General features: G+C 34.9%; 2 protein-coding genes across 2 annotated transcripts; one reads left to right on the top strand and one right to left on the bottom strand.

Moving 5' to 3' along the window:
* Window positions 1-14,995: 14,995 nt before the first annotated feature.
* LOC130621225 (uncharacterized) lies at window positions 14,996-15,433 on the top strand. Its single transcript, XM_057436537.1, has one exon. It carries the CDS (start codon window positions 14,996-14,998, stop codon window positions 15,431-15,433), a length of 438 nt encoding a protein of 145 aa, XP_057292520.1.
* An 848-nt stretch (window positions 15,434-16,281) lies between these two features.
* LOC130621629 (chondroitin proteoglycan 2-like) lies at window positions 16,282-20,263 on the bottom strand. The gene is made up of 9 exons (XM_057436957.1): window positions 19,556-20,263; window positions 19,013-19,417; window positions 18,895-18,930; window positions 18,292-18,456; window positions 17,968-18,138; window positions 17,736-17,777; window positions 17,397-17,561; window positions 16,687-16,857; window positions 16,282-16,556 (listed from the first exon to the last, which is right to left on the bottom strand). Exons 1-9 carry the CDS (start codon window positions 19,593-19,595, stop codon window positions 16,333-16,335), a joined length of 1,419 nt encoding a protein of 472 aa, XP_057292940.1. The 5' UTR covers window positions 19,596-20,263; the 3' UTR covers window positions 16,282-16,332.
* Between the last annotated feature and the right edge of the window lie 1,801 nt (window positions 20,264-22,064).

Below are 22,064 nucleotides of genomic sequence, written 5' to 3'. Positions count from 1 at the left end.
CATCTGTAACAGTGGCCGACATAAAATGAAACGCCCTGAAAATGCTGATGTTAAAACATCGTAACATGAAAACGACGTCGTCCCTATTCCCACTTACAGTTGGATAAATGCTATGGAACCCAGCTGGCACAAACAGCTCTAAAAGACGTCTTTTAGAGATCTTCCGCATTTCAAAAGACGTCTTTTTAGCGCTGATTTGTCCGTGCCTTTTAAATTGGCTTGCGCCATGAATGTAGTAGTGAAGATCCTGACGAAAATTAAAATTAAAGATGAGTAGAAATGAACTATTCAGGAGAGTGTATTTCATCATGAACAGTACAAGAAATTATACCTTTACCTATTCATTGCGAGACGTACAGCATCTCTTTGATGCTTTCATTAAAATATCGCCAATTTTCATCGAAGAATATCCGCCAGGAAGTGCAGGAAAGCAAAATTACAACGTAATAATAAAACAAAAAAGTGTAAAATGCGCATACTACAAGATTCGAATTTATTTTATTTCAAAAGACGTATAAAAGATGTCTTTTGGAAAAAGTTCTTAAGAAGAGGAATTAAAGAAATCTTAATAGTGGTTTTTAACAGAAGATTTAAAAAAGACATCTTAAGACGTCTTAACGACGTCTTGTGCCGGCTGGGAAGTTATACCAACCAAAGTAAAATCCATCGAAAAAACATGGAGGCAATTGGATGGAAGGAAAATGACACAGACAGCTTGTTAATTTTTTCCACAGTTCTACAACTATTTTATTTTTAATAAATTTTTAGTTACGTATGTAAAACGTGTTTGTTATATCCTAAAACGATCGTTTGAAGTTTTCGTTGAAAATTTAAATTGTAAATATTTGTGTCCCGTCTCCATTGCAATATTTTTATTTCGTAGTGGGGCATAGAACATACGTGCAGTAACACAAAGGATCTTGTGACACCATGACCTGTTTTTCCACGCGGTCGTTTTTATTTGCGCATGTTTGTTCTAATGGGGGACATAAGGAATAACATAAGTATCTAGGGCCATCACAAGTACATCTATTCGTGCATGCTTTATTGATGAAGTTTTCATTTCTTCGAAATGTTTGGCCGTCGACTTGACACACTCCTAAAGATAGAGAAAACGTTTTAAAATACAGCGACTACAGCAACACATTGAAAAATCAATACAACATCAACGATGACACCAACAACATCAACATCAACAACACCATCAACGAAGACAACGACATCATCAACAACAACATCAACAACAACAACAACATCAACGATGACAACAGCCACAATGGTGACAGACACAATAGCATCAAGAAAAGCCACAACAACAACAATAGCAACAACAAAAACAACAACAAATGCACCACGAACAACAACAACAATAAAATTGCAAAAAGAAAGGCATACCATCTTGCATGAGTTGGTTATTATTTCCTCCACCATTATTATTTGTTCCTCCGTCATTTGTCATTACAGTATTACAGTCTACATTGCTTGGGTAATCGCATTGGCTGGTTTTTGCGTTAAAAAAAAGACCACCTGGACATGGTTGAAAATATGGATTTTGATTCACACATGATATGAAGCCTGTACACTTTGCTGGGTTTGGATAATTTCCATCTTCTTTACCTTTGCAGAAATCTGTCAAGATATAAACAGTTTTATAGGCGATAACTTGAAAGTTTTGGAAACGAAGCCAATCATAAATCAATTATCTTGTGCAACATATTTTTAATGCAAAATTTCTACTTTAAACAAATGTAGCTTTATCTAAATAGCGTTAAAGTTTTATCCTACGTTTACGTAAGAGCTGGAACAACAAATTAATAAATAATTATGTTCATTTTCACGCTAAATGTTGTTTGGAGGTATGTGAAAAAGGATAAAACTGATTGGTCATTTTCGCTTCTGTGCAGAACCAATCACATAACCAAAAATAAAAACGTGGCTTCCGAATTTGATTATTTTACAATCTTAGTTCAAGGAAATAAGTTGACGAAAAAATGTCAATGTCGAGAAATCAAATGTTTATCAAAACAAAAGGATTGTTAGTTAAGATCTATTGAGAATATAAACATTTCTTGTGTTACCTATCGGAAAGGACGTTCAAAAAATCTGAAATAGAAACATCGAAAAACGACAACAAGAAAACGGTACAAAGAAAATATATATTAAAGATAAACAGACAGACCATTTATATCAATGCTTACTGTAAGGATCTTTTTGTTCTTCAACTTCAACCATCGGTTTATTGTCATCTTGCTGAGCGTTGCAGCGAACTAAAAAAACGCAAAACAACAAAAGGAAAAAAAACTAAAAAGGTTGTGACAAAATATCGGCTAAACAGCATAAACATTGCAGACAAAAAGAATACATTTGCAAATTTCTGGAGATTCTTACCTGTAGCTACAACAAAAAACACAACAGGGGTGAATGCTAACATTTTATCTTGTAGCTAGACAAAGAATAGAAACAGTGACAAACCATAATGTAACATAAAACACAAAATATAAATAAATAATACTTGGTTTACAATAAATAATATATATAAATATGCATTTTATATAAACAATACTACTTTTTAGTTGAGCCTCGTTTTTGATTATTGCGGTAAATATTTTTTCAAGATAAAGAAAAAAATTTATAGTCTTATTGGGCTGCGTGTGCAGTAAGTATGTTCTCGAGATAAAATTTTAGTTATTTATTTATTAAATTATCCGCAAGCATTAATAATAGTTTATTAATTTTTATAACACGTACTACAAGTTCGCATGGATTACTCGGGTTACTTATCATTGGAGTACTGAGTTGGAAGTTGAAATGGATTGGGGAAAATTTGACTATAAATGCAGGAGTTTCCAGTGAAATTCAAGACACTTATCAATGAGCTGTCTTCATGAAGAAATGAAATCAGTGCAAAGTATTTTTGGGGAAGTCTTTTGTTAATGACACACTTTTTATTTAATACAACAAAACATAATTATCCTCCCTTTCTCGTACATAGTTTATGATAAGCTTTGTGGCTAAGTAATTATGTGTACGGAATTACTGTGTAAGTTGAAATCCAAACTAATGTGTTAATAGTAATCCTGTTATATACTTTAGTAACAAACAATTAGAATGCGAGTACGTGTTATAAACGGTAATAAACTATTATTAATGCTCGCGGATAATTTAATAAATAAATACACAAAATTATTTTGCGCGCGCTCATATTCAGTACAAAGATTTGTAAATACGTTCAACAAATATATTGTAGCTCATATCTTACCCTTAAAATATTTTTACCTTACCAAAATTTTTGTGTGGTTGCCTTTACGTGTGTGGTTGTCTGGTGGTTTACATTTGAAATTTTATTATTTAATTAGAAACACTGTGTAATTGATGGTCCCAGTGTTTTACAAGAATTTTTTTTTAAATATTTTTTATTGAATAATATTGAGGTTATAAAACGATAGTAAATTATACAAAACAATAATAATGATGGTAAAAAAATACGACCCGAAACACTAAAAATGGTACTTCTGAAGCTTAGTTTGTTATGTTTTTGATTTGATCATGTTGTCTTCTCCATAGTTTGAAACCTTTTACTACGATAGCTAGAGCTTCCTAAGTTGCCAGTTTCCAAGTTTCGTTTCCTTTTTGAGTAAACTAGGACTTTCCTTAGTAAATTTTTGTTCCTTAAATTTTTTAAATGATGTATGGATTTTATACACCACTGGTACATAACAGAAGCAAAAAATTAAGAAAGAAATTACTTTGAGTACTTATTTATACCTACAAATTGCTGCAACCTTAATAGATACTAAAGTTAACATTATTTTAAACAAAACAGTAATTTATAAATCTTTTACTCACCTATATTTTCAATATCAAAACAAATTTTTACAAATCTATCGCTGCTCTATTAGCGCTCTCACGTTGAGCATGATACAAATACCACGTAACTGTTGGTGTTGTCAATTTTTTGACGTACAAGATTGGTAGATTTTATTGCACGTGTTTCTTGTTAGTTGTTGTTTTGTAGAAACATTAGCGCTGTTTCGAATGGTCATAAAAGTATAAAAAAGTTCTGACTTCCAAGCTAAATGTTATCAAACCTTCTACGTCGGGGTCACGAAACTATCCGCATCAGGACTCATTTGCGACAGAGAAACAATTCACGGCACAATGGCCAGGAGACGCAACATAAATTTTCCTACCACAGAGAAGTCGAAAGTTGAGGTGGGAAAAATTACGCTGGGGCGCAAATGAGTTTCCCGCGCTCATAATACTAACCGTAATTTTTGATTGGTTACTTCTATTGTTTTTACTCACGTAATCATTATTGGGAAATCTTTTATGTTGAGTGCGACTGACCCGACTCCCCCGAATAAATATACTTAATTCTGGTACTTTTTGAAAGGGTAAGATGTAACCACGCTGGCTTGTTCTCAGTGGTGACTTTTATTCTCAGTTTGCTCTAGTTGATTTGAATTTTAGGAATTGCTCTTACTTATTCGTTTGCGTCTTATCCTTCGTATACCCAAAAGTACCAAACATGAACCATCTGCGCCTCAAGTTTTTAAAAGCTAATTATTTTTTAACCAGGGAAGGAGTCGTTCCAAAAACTATTGAGTTTTCTACTAATGGTTAAACTTTAATCGTTTTACATGCATTTTACAACAACTTTTTTGGGGGGGGATAAAGAAAGGTTGTCGAAATTTATTGAAGTTTAAAAACACCACTTGTTACAGAAACAATTTTGCGATGAAACATGGACACTCTTCATTCTCCATTGCCTAAAAAATTAACGCAATAGACTAACAATTTCGTGGCACATTAACATGAAATACGTCGTGATGTGGTTTTGCAATGAATTTTTTGGGCAAGGTGAACACCAAACTTCAGGGCACCGCACATAACTCAAATTTCGTGAGAGTTATCTTGATCATATATTCTTTTTGAATCCATATATGCTAAAAAAAAAAAACATAAACTCATCAGCAAAACAATTCAGCTTGAAATAGTTGCCTATTATAGTCACTTAAACTTGTTCAAACGAAGGAAAAAAGAATTCTTGGAATGCTGTTGAAAGTTGTTTACTAAGAAGGAGTATGATAGTAGAGCTAAAACCAATCCTAAGTACATCAACTGTTTCCTCATGATAAAAAAAATTTGAAAAGTGAACACTCCTAACGGCGGACGTTCTTTTATGAACACGTAGAAATTTGTGGTCAATCAAAATTTGCATGTCATGGACAGACAAAATTAAAGACAAGAATATTTGTTTACATATATGACAGATGCGTTTTCAAAATCTTTTTTTTTAATAACATTTAAAATCCTTTTACAAATTTTCAATTATTTTTTTTAAACTGAGTTGTTTTATCTCTAAATACCCGGTCCCCTTCAAACTTTACGCGGTTATATTTTACATGTAGAATATGAGGTATTGTATTTACGTCTCTCCTCTTAGCCAATCACGTTGGAGATATTTTACATGATAATGATGAATAATATTAAGACATTAGGACAGTTCAACCACTTCCAAAGAGAATGCACAGCAATTTTAATGTCAATATATACATATATTTCCGTTACAATAACATTGGATATCTCGCAACCTCAATTATAACTTAAAATGCTTGTTTCAACCTAGAAAACCTCGTCACTTCGCGGAGCAGAAACGATACGTGCAGTAACACAGTGGGTCTTGTGAAACCATAACCTGTTTTTCAAAATATTTTTCAATTCCACAATTTGGTAGTGATGGGGGACATAAGGACACGCAATGAAAATCCGGGCCTTCGCATTTGCATCTTGCAGTACACGCTTTATCTCTAAACTTCTCCTTTCTTTGAAACACTCGCCCATCGGTTTTGCACACTCCTGAAAGAAAAGAAATAGACCACCCTATTAGCACCACCATCACCACCATCACCACCACCACCATCACCATCAACAAAATCATCATCAACAACAAAAACAACAACAACAACAACAACAATATGGAAAGCAAAAACAAAACCAAAACCAAAAACACAAACACAAAACAAACACGACAACAAAAGCAAATAACAAAAAGAACAGCCACAGCAACAAGAAAAGCATACCATCTTGCATAGGTTCGGTATTATTCCCTCCGCCACTAAGATTTGTCCCTTCGTTATTTGTCATCCTAGTATCACAGTTTACATTGCTTCGATATTCGCATTGGTTGATTTTTGCGTTAAAGAGAAGACCATCTGAACAGGTTTTGAAGTAAGGCTTTTGATTCACACATGATATAAAGGCTGTACATTTTGCAACGTTTGCATAATTTCCATCTTCTTTACCTTTGCAGAAATCTGTTGAAATAAAAACATTTTTTAGAGCCATTGACTTGCAAATTGTTGGAAACTAAAACTTTCTTTACAATAACTTACTTTTGACTTAGTAACTTATTTGTTTATCTACATAGCGTCGTGCTAAGCTAAAAATTACTCAGATGTTTTTATTAGGAAATGTATTTCTTATCTTAGGTTTACGTTAAAGCAGGGACAACAAATTTGTAAATAATTATCTTCGTGTTTTACCACAAAATGCTTGGAAAAAAGTGAAAAAGCTTAAACCCGATTGGTCATTTTCCCTTCTGTCGAGATATAATCTTAAAACCAAGCATGAAAACGTGGCTCCCGAATTTGTTTATTCTGTAATAGTTATTACTTGGAACAAATAACTAAATTAGGCTATAATTTAGAAGTTGCATATGGGTAACGCATTTTTGCGATAGCAGAACAAATTTAACACTGCCACAATCGCGTTTAAGGGAGATACTACAAAGACATTCTAGAAACCTTAACACTTATCTACTAAATATTTACTATATATCTGTCAGTCATCTTTGTAGATTCGTTTTTAGAATATAGCACAAAAAACGCAAAGAATTACACTGTAACAAAAACTTCCCAAATAGCATTGCCGATAGACAACCTGGTGCCAAATCTCATAGTGACGGTCATCTGCGGACTAAAGTTTAAGAACTTAACAGAGGATATATGATTGTGATTAGCGATACCTTATGCTGAAGAAAAAATCCACGTCTACCATATAATAAATTCTTTTCTTAGCTAGGTAATGTACTATATATATCAACCTTGAAAAAGTAATAAAGAGAATGTAGCCAGGAGGCGAATATGCCAAAAAAATTAAAAAAATTTTTTTTGTCAGCTTGAACGGGACTTTGAAACTATGTAGGGCGTTAAATAGGATTTTCACTAAAGAGCGGAAAGAAGGGATAGGACTGGATTTCAATCTTTTTATTAAGATCTTGTATTCTAGGAAACCCTGTCTGCGAAGTTGTTGTACGCTGTAGAATCTCCTTGAGAATTCGCACACTCCAGGGAGAACTATTTCCATTTATCTACATTCTGACCGGCTTGTCGGGGCAAGGAGGCAGGGGAAGCTCGTGATACTCTCGATTGGTATTGTTCTGTTCCTTAAAAAACAATTAAAAATATATGGCTTCATGTGTTGTTTGCAAATATTAAGATAAAAATGTGAGTCTATAGAAAGAAAAAAAAAACAGTTTGACTTGCCGAACTAGCTAACCTAAATCCAAAAGCATAAAAAGCCTTTAAAAATATGTTTTGATACGAATCTGAACGAGCAATGTCTAAATACCAACAAAAATAAGAACCTCCTTTCTTTCTTCTTTCGGTTCTCCCACACTTCTTGCGTATTATTATTTATTTTTTATGAAAGTTCGGCTGCCGTAAGAAACCGGTGTAAACTAGCTGTCAAAAAATGGACACGTTTGTATTTCAAACAACTCGCTACCCGAATGAAATATGAAATGATAAAATCCCCTGGACAAAACAAAATCAATGTCAGAAAAACCCAATCTTTAGCAAAACAAAAAGCTGGTTAAGAAAAATCCAAAATAGAAACGTCGAAACACGACAACAAGAAAACAGCACAAAAAAAAATTAAAGATAAACAGACAGACTAATAATATCAATGCTCACCATTAGGATTTTTTTCATCTTTAACTTCAACCATCGATTTATTGTCAACTTGCTGAGCGTTGCAGCGGACTAAAGAAACACAAAACAACAAAACAAAAACACAAAAACAACAAAAGTAGAAGTTTGTGACAAAATGTTGGCAAACTAAAAATGTCGTTTTGTAATGGACGTTGTTTCCGTAGCTAAACACACCACACCGAACCTTTTTCACTGGGATCGTATAATGTATAACATCCTGTGTATAATTTGCATGCAAAAAAGAGCTAAGCAAATAGTTTTAGCAATTAATTGTGATGACGTCAGGAAAGACCCTTTTAAACAAAAATTTGTTCTTTAGAATTTGTTTACCCATTGCCTCTATTGTGGAGAGCTTGAAATGCTGCCAAGAAAATGTATAGGAACAAGTGATTTCCAGAGATTTGAAGAGATATTTAAAGGTTTATTAATGGCGTCATTAACACGTCTGTTTTGAAACGGGTGGGTTGACCCAGCTGTAGAAAATTGGTCACATTTTGGTCCCAGTTAATCCCTAGAGACCTACATCAGTTATTTCCACCCGTCTCCAAGTTATTTGACCCCGAAGTCATAACTGCAATGCAATGGCTTTACTAATCTTATTTATAATTTTTTTCGCTCATAGACGTATATTTTTTAAACATTATAATAAACAATAATGACATTTAAAACAAACATAGGTGTTAAACATGGAAGGATAACAATTTAATACGAAAAGTTGACGTTACAATATTTATTCATTGTTGGCTCTTGAATCGATTGCGGCGAGTTTGATATCGGTACTCTCCAAGAAAACTTGACCGCGCGAAGTACGTGTTCCTTGGATACTTGTCACACACACCAGCTTTAATCCATGAAAAGTTTTGTCTTCAGCCGACAGCTGACTAAAGATTTTGGTTCCTCTTCCTCTTCCTGTTCCTCTTCTTGGATAGTAGTTCTGTAGCACGAGAGAAGAACCTCCTGCACTCACGTAAACAATCCAAATTCTACATCAATGATTCTCTCATTATAATGCCTTTTCATCTCGTTCTCATTTTTTTGTGAACGGCATCAAAAGGTTGCTTTGGTGGCACTTGGCTAATGGGTTGAATACCCTAACATCAGTAAACGCCATTTGCCCCTGAATCAAAAACCTCTTGCTGAAACATCAGCACGCACATCATCTCCTGTCAGCGTTGATACTTTCCAAAAAGATTCACCAGTTAGTGGCTGCAAAAATGGTAGTTTCGTTACTTCATAGCACGTCTGTCTTGTTTAGTATTTCAGCAGTGACATCTCTAATATCATTGTGTCGGCTGATGAAAAATTCACCTCTTGGGCACGTAAAAGCAAGTGCTACGTTGAAAGCAACGCCACAAACGCACACCATATCTTATGTGTAGCGCATCTCCAAAGGCAATCATGTCAGCCAAATGTATAATCTAGTGTTTAGGGATGCTTCTAACGCCTTAAATTTTTCAAAAGAAGACCCTTGTATTTTCCTAAATTCTTCCTCGAACTTTTTCTTATTTTCAGTTTGATGGAATTCATTTCGACCGTCAGATCATTGTTGCGCTCAAATATCGAACTTTTGATGTTATTAGTAAAGCTAATTCTGTTATTCGTCTTAAATACATATACTCATCGTCCGACATTTTTGATGAAATTATAATGCCAAGACCACCAAATTTTGAAGGTAGAGAAAACAGTAACTTTTTCTTTGGATTGAATGAATAATCACCTAGAAGATGTTTTATAAAGTTATCAATGGCATCATCAAGTGGTTTCAAGAGATTTGAAATTCTTGGTACAGTTCTCATCACATAAGCATATTTATGTTTCATACCATGGCAAGAGGCAGCGTAGGCTAAATCAGTTTGCGTTGTGACTAAACGTGATAATAATCTCAATTCACACACTATTTCAGTAATTTCTTTTCCACAAACGATTCAGTAAAAGTCTCTTTATCAATCGCCCCTCCAAGATGTCCATTTTCTTCAGTTCATATTTTCGAGCCAAATATGTTCTTCTTTTACCACTAGCAATACTTTCTCTCGTGCACGAAATATCCTGCATCTCCCATATTGTAGAATTCAATCCCATCATTGCCTCAGTTTTTTAACTGTTCCTATCTCGCTCAAATCGTCTGCGCGAGCTGACTGATCAAATTCTTTTCGCTTGTGGGATCTTTTGTAGACGTAAGCAGTGGTATCAACCCGATGGTATACATGGCTATTGCAACAGGATCACCTTGAGTTGTTCCTTCCCAGGATGCTATTTTCTTTTCGCCAACAAAGTCTTGGAGGTTTGCTATAGAGATTTGACAGATATGTAGCAATTTCTGGGCACAGTATTTTGGAGTTATGAAGGAGAACAACTCTAATAATCGTGTTGAAGGCATTCGAAGCATCTATTTAGATGAATCCTTCAATTCCATCTTCTTAAAACAAATCGCTCACATCCTGGCGTAATACCAGTGGATAATTGTTCACATTGGCTAACGTTCACAACATTTTGCTTTACCACATAAATGACTGATTTCTCCATAACTCGACGCAAGATTTCGCCAATTCCACTGGGTCTTAAATTAGTGGAATAAGCCTACAAGCAGCCAAAACAGATAAATCTTCTCCCTCCAATTTCCCAGAAAAAGTTTTGAGTGTGATTCTGGCAATTGCATGAAACAAATTATCAGAAACTATCTACATCAAAACCAGAAGGATCAGATGCGCCCTTCGTTCGAAGAGCACACTCTGACCAAATCGCCATTAATGCAATAAAATATCACTGCATTCAGGTTTTTAACTGGTCTCTGAAGTAACAATGTTTCATGATAGGTTGTGTAACTGGATGTTTCGCAAGAAGACATTTCATTGCATCTTCCGATATCTGAAAGATGCCATGATTTCCTTATTTTTCCAATAACCGTATTGCTCTTTCAGCCATCATTAAACGCGAGAAACATTACTAATCTTATTAAATGCGTTGACGGCAGTTTAATGTATTGACGTCGTGTTTAACGTTAGAGAAGGTAACAAATGAGACATGACTTTTTGTGGCTACATCAGAGGAAAACGAACATGTCCAATTTGGCCGTTACAGACCTAGCCGTATATTATAAGGGACTATGCAGAATAAAACCTGGCACACTTGAATTTGGACTTGTTTTGTTGTTGTTTGCAGTCACAGAAGCACTTAGAGCGGTCGGAGCATCTAGATATGAATCTCAGGCATTAAAGAAATAGCCTCTTAATTAAAAGGGAGGACAAGATTTTAATAGAGAAGTAGCATAAATGCCGAAGACAGAAAGATGCATTTGAAAATGTTTTGAGATTCTTACCTGCAGCTACTACAAGAAATACAACGAAGGTGAATGCCAACATTTTAACTTGTAGCTAGACGGAGAATAGAAACAGTGACAAACTATAATATAACATAAAACACAAAATATAGATTGGCAAAACTTAGTATACAACAAATAATATATTTTTTATAATAATTATAGACGTATACTCATTTTATGTAAACAGTACTACTTTTTAGTTAAGGCTCGTTGTTGCTTATTGCGGTAAACAATTTGTTAAAGTTTGTGTTTTCAGATTTTTTATGACGTTAGAATGTTGTTATGCTTATTTTGGCGCATGTGCAGTAAGTATTCGCTCGAGACAAAAAGTCATTCTCTTGTACTACGAGTTCGCAATGATTGCCATCAGCACTAAGTTGTAAATTAAACAAGATCAATGGAGCGGCTTCTGTATGGTGGGAAATTCATCAATAAATGCGGGCAGTAAAATTAGGGGTACTTATCAATGAGCTGTCTTCATTAAAAAGTAAAATCAGTACACATTTTATTGGGAAATCTTTGTAAAACACACACTTTAATACAACAAAACATAATTATCCTTTGTGGATACGTAATTATGTGTACGACATTTCTGTATAGGTTCAAATCCAAAATAATATGTTTTTGCAAACATTTCATATGATGAAAATCATTAAAAGCATCACTATTGTTGAAAAAAAGAATTGTGAATACTCTTTTGGAGCATTCTCTTCCTCAAAGCTCTTTGAGATAAAACGAGAATGCTTTTAAAGCCCAATTTTTGCAAACTTAACTCAAATTTTAACAATGTTAAATTCCTCCTTTTATAATGTTCAGCACCAATGTGAAAATGTGTGTCGTGCTATAATTCAGGGTGCTAGATTTCCCCTCCGCATATAGTGGAAAAAACGGGCGTGTTTAGGTTTATATACTAGAAATTGCGGCTTCAGTCGAAAAGATCTTGGTACTGTTAGTGCGTTTCTATGGACAAAATGGATAAAAGCAAGTATCAAATATATGACCTTTTAAAGCTATGTTGTTAAAAAACAGGGCATGGAATGGCAAACAGGTATAAAGAAGGTTTCAGAACACAATAGTAACAAGCACATAAAATTTAGGAGATATTAGCACACTCATCCTTGTAATAAGCCATTCATCTTTATGAAGTCGCTATAGTAATCCTGTTACTTATTTTAGTAATAAAAATTAGAACGCGAGTAACGTATCTTAAGCGGTAATAAAATTCATTAATGCTCGCCGGAAAATGTATAAATAAAAGAATAAATATTGTTTTGCTGTGTGCGCATGTTCAGTACAATTGATTCAGTAGAATTGTAAATATTTTCAACAAATATTTTTCCGGCTTGCACGTATCTTACCCCTAACAAATCTTGCCGTGCCAAACTTTTTGTATGGATGCTTTTACGTATGTGGTTTAACTCTGTGGTATAACGTTGTTTTCCTTTGTGGTTTTATTTTTGAGCGGCTTCGTGATATTGAACTAAAAAACCTGTGCAAATTGATGAATCCCAATGTTTTTCACAAAAAAATATTTTCAAAAAGATGTTAAAATACGCTAAAAGCTTCTGATCTTTTGAATTATGCTAAATGAAACAATAATAATGATGGTCAAAAAAATACGACCTGAAATACTAAAAAAGGTACTTCTTAAGTTTGGTTTGTTATGTTCTTGATTTGACCATGCTCTCTCTTGAATAAAAACTTTAAACGATTTCACCTAGGGCTTTCGAAGTTGCAGTTTCCAAGCTTTGTTTCCTCCTGGAGAAGAACCAGGACTTTCTTTAGTAAATTTATGTTCATTTAATTTTTTAAACGAGGTGTGGATTTATACACCACCAATACACAACAGAAGCCAAAAATTGAGGAAGAAATTATTTGATTACAAAAAATATTTTTTATACCTAGAAATTGCTGCAACCGTTAGAATACCCTTAATATATATCAAAGTAAAAATTCTTTATACAAAACAGAAATTTATAAATCTTTTACTTACCTATAATTTCAATATCAAAACGAATTTTTACAAATGTATTGCCGATCTGATAGATCTCGTATTAAGCATGATACAAATACCACGTAACTGTTGGTGTTTTCAATTTTTTGACGTATAAGATTGACAGTTGTTTTGCACGTGTTTCTCGTTCGCTGTTGTTTTGTAGAAATATAGTCGATGTTTTAAGTTTAAGAAGTTCTGGCTTCTAAGTACCCAGCATAATTTTTTTTACCACTAGTTCTCACCTAAACAAATGTAATGAATTCCTGTATTATTTAAGACGGTAAGATGTGACTTTGTAATTTTGTGCTGATTGGTTGATTGTAATTCGGGGTTTGCTATGAGGTGGATTTAATTTTTAGGGGTGTACTTTGAAATTTGTTTGCGTCTAAGCTCTTGTTTGAGAGAAACTAAATTTGATATCCTTGAAGAAAGTTTAGTTAACTATCCTAGCTTCTAAGCTGATTGTTATTAACCATTCTACGACGGGTAAGGAAAATATCCGGGTCAAAATCGGGTCCCATAGTTGGATAACTTCTAAGGATTAGGTTGTCCTAAAAAAAAATGAAAAAGAATGAGTTGGGCTACCCAACAGTACAACTTCAGAAAGCTAATTATTTTTTGACCAGGAAAAGATTAGTTTCGAAAACAAACGTATACTCTAACGATCAAACTTTCTAGATTGAAATGTTCTTAATTTTGTACGTAACAAAAAAACATTGAATCCTATTTTTTATTAACCAAATACAGCTACTGTTGCCGTTTAAATGTGCTAACAGTACTCGCAATTGTTGATAATCTTGTTCTGACATTTCCAGATATTACTGATCACTGATTCGATCAATTGACGAGAGTAGTGAATCAATAGCATTTTTTCTCTGTATATAGCCTGTCTTATTCCATCCTCTGTTATCCCCCTGAGTACCTTGTTTTGTTATATGGTTATATGGTTAAACAGCTCTGTCAACCACTCAGTCCGTCGAAAAGGAAATGTTTAAATATTAAGCATCTAAAATGGCAAAAATGAACCCTTACAACTCGTCTTATGTAACTTTAAACGAGCATAAAATGTTTATTTTTAGGCAAGTAGAGTTCTTGTCACTTTTTTTATTTTTGATGAAAGGAACATGTAAAAATTCGGTAAAAAAATTGTGTCCTTTTTGACAATATTGATAGCAACGTTGAAAATTTATATAACACACTTCATGTAGGCTAATTTAACATACTAGTCGGTGGCCGGTGTATAAATCCACGGAAAATTTTTTTTGCTGGTAATTTCCACTTCATATTGCGCACATTTCAATACAGAAAGTAAACACATTTTGCGTAATTCTCACAAAATAAAATCTGATTGGCTAACTAATTTTCTACCTGTCGTTTTCGCACGGAACCGAAACCGGAACAGAAAGGAAAATTTTCAACTCACGTGATGTAAACATTTGAAGTACGCTTGCTTAAAAGCATTTCTGTACCTGTGCGTTTCGTTCCGCAGTGAATATTCTTGAAGTATAAGCAGCTTTAACATATATCTCTGCAAAATATTTTGGCTCGTCAAGCAAGCTCGACCCCAGCACCTTTTACCGTGGCGTCGAAAAGGCGCTGGCACAGGCTGGTCACGTGGGCATCAAAGGAACCAGATTCTGGTTCATTTTTAATTTATGCAAATTCTGCATATTTACGATTTTGGCGATGGGCTGGGAAGATGTGGTACGTGTTTTCAAGCGGCTGAATAATGTTTTCGAAAAGTATGAAAAGTTGCCCTCGTTTATTTTGAAACCAAAACAAGTTCAATGTTTCGAGTATTTAGGAGAAGGACACCACGTTATAGCTGTTTTGCCTACTGGGTTTGGTAAATCGTTAATTTATCAACTTTTACCCGACTTTGTTCCAGAACGAAAGGCAGGCAATATTGTACTTGTTGTCTCTCCTTTAACATCAATTATTATTCAAGATCAGTTAGTAAATTTAACTAAAGTAGGCATTGAATGTGGTTTCTTACAACTTGAAGACCAAGCTAATAGCCACAGGTACGAACCCTTGTTTGAAGAAGATTTGAATGATGCATCAAATTCTATTTTCAAAATTTCAAAAAGCATTGTTGCAGGCAAATGTAATGTATTTCGCTAGAACTATCAGAAAGCGCAGCACCGTTGAGAAGCAAATAGTCCTGGGGACGAGGTTGCTCGTCAAGTTGTTGAACTATTTAATCAGTGTAATGTTCGCTAACTTTCTTCTTACGACATTTTTTGCGAATTTGTTGTCGCATGTGAGTAGGCACAAATTCGAATAAAATGTTTTTCTCCATGAGACGTGCAGGTAGCTAAGCTGCTTTGGTCTTTAAATACATCAAATGCTTTGTTCAGCATTTTAAAATCTTTTGTAACATTTGATGCTGGGTAACTACTGATTTAGGCTTGGAGGAGGTAATAGTGGAGTATCAACAGACCGTGGTATGGTTTTTTGTTTAGACCGATGCACCTGTAAGCGCTCCATATTCTACATGTTTGAACTGGTTGCCCACCGCTTTATTTCACCCCCCACTCCACACCACCCATTCCACACCACCCATTCCACACCACCCATTCAACACCACCCATTCAACACCACCCATTCCACACCACCCATTCCACACCACCCATTCCACACCACCCATTCCACACCACCCATTCCACACCACCCATTCCACATCACCCCTCACACCTCTCCCCCGCCCCCCTTTTGCAGTTTAATCAAATTACTTCGTGCTAACTGACAAGCAAGGTTGAACAAAAACAGCGATGAGAGATGTCCGTAAATTCTTCCACGATTTACCAACTCAGTATGACATTCGTGATCGTGCCAACAAAAATTTAACCTTTAAAACGAAACTAACATTTCACACAAGATGCGGGAGGTGTAATATAGCACTAGGTTTAATTTTAAACTGCAACGCCCAGCACCACAAAACGCCCTTGTTTAAAGACAATCAAACTCTATAACATACAGAAGAATATATTTGTCAGTTTTCAATAGTAATACAAAATTATTTATTGTGGCTTGCACACTGTTTTTTGACAGTAACACGCTGGATTGTTGGTCACTTTAACTTTCATCGTTTCAAATTGACCATTTGGTCCGCAGTTAGGTACAGAGGGTGGACAAAGGGAAACGCAAGAATGAGATGGTCCATTACAAACACAACTGCCTCTACACTGTGGATGGATGAAAGATGCTCCTGGTTTGTATCTATGTCCGGCCACAACGCAGTCGTCTAAAACAAAAAAGAGGCAGGTTATTGTCATATAGTTTTTAAATGACCAGAATCGCGTGTTTGTTTTTCTTTACCAGGAGTTTGTATAGCACGTGTACAAGTTTGCACCAAGCTGATAATATACACCTACTTTTACAGTCAGCATTATTTGGATTTTCACATCTATCAACGGTAGAATTATAATGCAGACCCGCAGGACAAGCCATATGATAGGTTACTCCGTTTGCACAGGTTATAAAACCCGCGCATTTTTTGGGGTCAGCATAATTGCCGCTATTCTTGGTTGCGCAAAATCCAGCCTCTAAAATTGTGAATTACCAATATAATACAACGGAAGCAATGTAAATGTAGTCACTGTTACAGTAATTTTAGAACTCAATGTTTACTAGACCCTATCTCAAATACCCTTTATCTCTAACTTCTTTCTCTCTAGCTTAAACATGACTTTGGTCCCTCTCGGTTGTTTCAGGCTAATTTTATCTATCTCAAAGTTGTCCCACTCATCACGAACAAATTCCTTTGGTAGTTCGAGATAGAGAAAGTTTGCCAGCTTTTTTTAAGCTTTCATCCCAGTGAGGTCATAAGGATTACTTTTTTTCAGTATAAAACCATTGTATTTAAGTTAAAGTCATAGAACAAGAATGTTGAAGGAAATTTAGTTTAATTGCGGCAAAAGCTCCACTATTGATAGATGTAACGCCATTTTTTCCTGGAATACGTTTAGATCAAGGTATTCCGAAACCGTGCCACATTTCATAACTAAGCTTGATTAAGGATCATCTATTACACTTTCCTCGCTCGTTCTCGGACCTTTCACATATATACAAACAAAGATCTTACGTTTGCAAACTGGAAAGACACATTGATCCTTCCCTTGGTTGTAGGACAAACCGCCTGGACATAACTGTCTATAACCAAAACCATTTGCACATTGGACGAAAGCGTCACATCTTTGAGGATGAGCATAATTGCCATCCTTTTTGCCAATGCAAATTTGGTTAAGGGCTGAAAAAAATTTTTATGTTACTTAAAATTAACTCACATTGGAAACAGTCAGTTGATTTACTACAACATGTTATAACATATTATAAGGTTGAAGAGAAAGAAAGATTTAAAACGTAAACAGTGCAAAACATTTTAGGAAAGCAATCTGATGATGGAACAAAGTAGTATCAATACCTTCGTCATCAGCAATTACTTTTTCGTAGTCAGATACTGGCTCTAAAAAACAAAAACAAATTTGTTCAAAACATTTTTTAACATGTAGGTTGAGCTAAGACATGACGTGTATATCTTTGAAGCAGTTTCTAGTTATACATAAAAGGCTTCCAGTAGGATTATCTAGCTTTTTCATTTCATCAGAAGTAATGGAAAAAGCTTTCAGAGTAAACAGAGCAGATTGAAAACCTACTTGCACAATCAGAATCAGCCGAGTTGACGCATTGATCTTTAGCTACGCTATATTCCAGTCCAGATGGACACGGCATGTGATATGTTCCACCATTAGAACAGGAAATAAATCCATTACACGTTGCTTGGTCTCGATAATTTCCGTCAGCCTTCCCTGTGCAAAATCCACTACCTAAAGTTACATTAAAACATCTTTGTTGACAAACTTTTCAAGCATCTTGCTTTTTTTTTAAATGGACGTCTGTTTACGTCATTTAGGACAGACCACCGCTTTCTTTTTTTAGAGGTGGAAAACGCAGTATAGCTATGTTGAATCTGCACTTACCTGAACAAACTGGATAGACACATTGATTCTTCACGTGGTTGTAACTTAGCCCACCTGGACATGGCTGTCTGTATCCAATCTTATTCGAACACTGAATGAATCCGTTACATTTCAATGGGTCTGGATAGTTACCATTATTTTTTGTGGAACAAAAAGTGTTTAAACCTAAAGATGAGTTTTAAATAAATTACCAATTTAAATTTTTAAATTTAATTTACTAACACAGACTGGATGAAACATAGCCACTAGCTTTAACCATTTCATGCTAGTGAATGTTTAAAATTTCCGAAGAAAACGTCTAAAGTTTGCCAAAAATTTTAAAAATTGCCTTCGATTTTCTCATTAACGGTTGCCTTGCAGCTATTTAACTACCGATAGGAAGCTATTCTTTTGCCCTAGCATTTCAGATGTGTAACTAACAGTGCTTCCCTCCCACCCAAAAACACTACAATGGGTTCCGCCCCTTACAACTTCCATTTGGCTCTTTCTGTGAAGACTAGTGTTACTTATTTTATCCACTTTTTGGTTACGTAGTCAATACTCCCTCCAGTTATTCAGTTTACCAACGTAAGTTTTTTTCATAAAATTATAGCGAGCACCTACTTTGGTCTTGTTGCAGTTCTTCGCTGTTTTCATTATCTAAAAGGAGAAGAAGAAGGCTTGTTCCCTTATATGGCTCATATAATTGATTCATATTTTCAGAAAAAAGAAGAAAACTAACCTTCTGGAATATCTTCGTCATTTTCATGATACTCTTCAGTTGCGTCGTTGTTCTCATCATCCCCTTCGTCGCCGTCTCCTTCTCCCTCTTTGCTATCTTTCTCGTAAATGCCGTCGTTTTCGTCGTCATTTTCGTCAACATCGTCATCATTTTCATCATTTTCATCATTCACTATGTTGTCGTTCTCTTTATCATCTTCGTCACTGTCATTTTCATCTTCATTTTCACCTTCATTGTCTTCGTCATTACTTGTGTCGACGTTATCATTGTCGGGATTTTCTTCAATCTCTTCATAGCCTTCGTTATCATTGTCGCCTTTTTCTCGTTCGTTATCGAAATCATCTGAAAAATCTTCTACTTCCTCGTCATTATTGACGTTTTGACGATCGATATTCAACGTCAGTGCTGGTAATAAAAAGTTAGCTTACAAGAAGGTAAGAAACAAAATATCTGCTGGAAATAAATAACTCACTTGAAAACCTTTTTCTGCGTCGTTATATTTTGTTTCACATTCTCACTAAATATTGCAAAAATAATATTTACCTGTAGCTAGCAACAAAACGAAAAGAAATTTCCCTATCATCTTTGTACGTGTATTTCTTTTCCGCGACAAATATGAAAAAAAAGACTGTTAATGCACTTTTATACACATTGGAGAAATTCTTCCTCTTTGACATAGAAAGCAATACAAACTTGCCTCCTAATTAGTTCTTACCACAATGTGTAATTAGATTTAATGGTAGTTGCTTCAAACGAAAACAGTTGATTTTTCCAAAATTCATGTCCGAATATTTTTTATCACATGTCGCAAAATCTTTCATGGGTTCGCTTCAGATGAAATACATCAGAATCTTTAATAGTTTGGTTAACGGTTGACTTGGTTTGCTTTAGAAATATTAAATAGCATTGGTTTAGAATTATCCAATTTGAGCTTCTTCTTGCTTCTTGCTCGTGTGAATGCAAGATTCGTCATTCTACTGAATTTAAGAGGGCCGTTGTCTAAGTATAAATATGATTTGCCATCTATTTTCGGGGACACGAAAGAGAGATAAAAAATGCATTTTCTGTTATATTTTGGTTAATAAACAAAGTACCCGACAGATATTGTACAGCTAAATCAAGCAATATTTTATATTTATTTTATTAAAATACAACTTTTTCTCAACAAGACGGCGCTGGAACTGAAGTTAAACCGGTAGTTAAAATGTCACAAACTTTCAAAGTAAGTTGCAATAATCCTAAAGCGAGTCAAGGGAACATCGCACGTATGAAATTCAATAACTTTCCATATCCGTTTTAAATTGAGAAAGAAAGGAAGTTTCTGCTCTGCTATGAAAAGGTTAATTGCTGGGAAGATAATAAGCAACTGACGTAAAAATTGTTTAATCGTATGAAAACTTTTTATAACATCGAAACATTGTTAATTGCTCTAGTTAATTGGATAGACGAAGCAAGCAAGAAGACATAAATATATATTATATAGTTAATATAAACGAAAATAGGGGGAAAAAGTCTTCAAAATTGTTTTTAACAAGCTTTAGCCATATTTGAGAATTAAAAAAACGCACCTTTTAATCTACAACGATTTAAATATTTTTTGGCACGTAAGAATTGATTGATAAGTTACACGATTTTTAAACGATATTTTGAGGTATAATTTTTAGCAAGTATGTGGATAATTTTAATTTTGTGATGAAACGCAAAACATACGTGCAGGGTCTGTGCATTCTCGATCCAAAAGCCTATTGATATAAACCTTGAAATTTTTGAGATTTTATCTCATTGTGTTCTGGAGACGATAAGGGTTTGCTACAACTGTTATTATTTTTTTTAATATTTCTCACTTGCGCATTCTTGCGGGAATTAAAAACATAGTAAAGTGCAACCGTACGCTGAGCCTTTGCATGTAGCTACATCTAGTAGTGCATATTTCGTTGGTGAAATTTTGAAAAGTAGACATTTTTGCCTTCTTGATATGAGAGATGACGTCAAAAAATTTCGTCGTCTTCTCTTGTATTAAAAAGACATAAAAACCCTGGGAACGAGGGTGCATATGTTTAAATAAAATGACTTTTTTGTGATAAAACAACAGCCAGGCTATTAGCACGGCAAAATATAACCTAAGGGAGGCATTTTTGACAATGGGGTTATCTACACTAAGTTTTACATGAACTCGTTCTAATTGTATTTCAGATATTTATTAATTTAATGCGTGAGATTGCGTGAGAAAGCATTCGAAAGTTGAGTTTTGTTTGAAATATTCAAAAAGGGCTGTATAGTAATACGTCTGTTCTTTGTGAAAACAAAAGCACTCAGACGCTAATTGACAGAGTGCGGCATATCTGTACACACTAGTCTCACTCAGCAAAAGAGCATTAGAGCGCAGGTTAATCCGCATAATTTTACTGGAACCCAAAGCAGGATTAACTTTAATAATATTAGACATTATTAAGGTAGAGACAGCAGGGCACCTTCCTCTCAAGGTTTTTTGCCTTTCCGATATGAGAGATGACGTCGTCTCTCATATCACGAAGACAAAAAAAACCCTGGGGACGAGGATGCCAGCAAGGTTCAATTAGAAACGTCAAAAATAAGCAGTCTATCAAGCTTTGAAAACCCTGAAAAGGCCGCCAGCCTTTTACACCCCTTTAAAAATGCCCTTTTTTACAATATGTGTGTTTCACTTAGGAGAATATAAGTTTTTAATCACATTAATCACCAACCTCGTTCCCTGGACGTTTTTCTCTTTTTCGCCGTTGCTTTATAAAAACAAAGAGCCGGGGGTTGAGATTGATTTATCTCTATAACGATGGTTGTTACCAAAAAAATGTGTCATTACAAGTATATATCCCGCACCAATGGACGCTGAGGGAATGCGCAAATCAGGTAGACGGCGTTTAAATGCATTCGTCGCATTTTATAACAGGCCCGCATTGGACAACCTTGTCTCTAGGGGTGTTTGCCTTTTTAGCCGTCAAGTAACCGCTAGCGGTTCTGACATAGGCAACAAACCCTGAGGACGAAATTGGCATTGTGAAACAATCTATCCCAG

This window comes from Hydractinia symbiolongicarpus, chromosome 12 (genome assembly GCF_029227915.1).
Source record: "Hydractinia symbiolongicarpus strain clone_291-10 chromosome 12, HSymV2.1, whole genome shotgun sequence".
NCBI lineage: Eukaryota > Metazoa > Cnidaria > Hydrozoa > Anthoathecata > Hydractiniidae > Hydractinia > Hydractinia symbiolongicarpus.
This window is presented reverse-complemented; position numbering and strand designations above follow the sequence as displayed.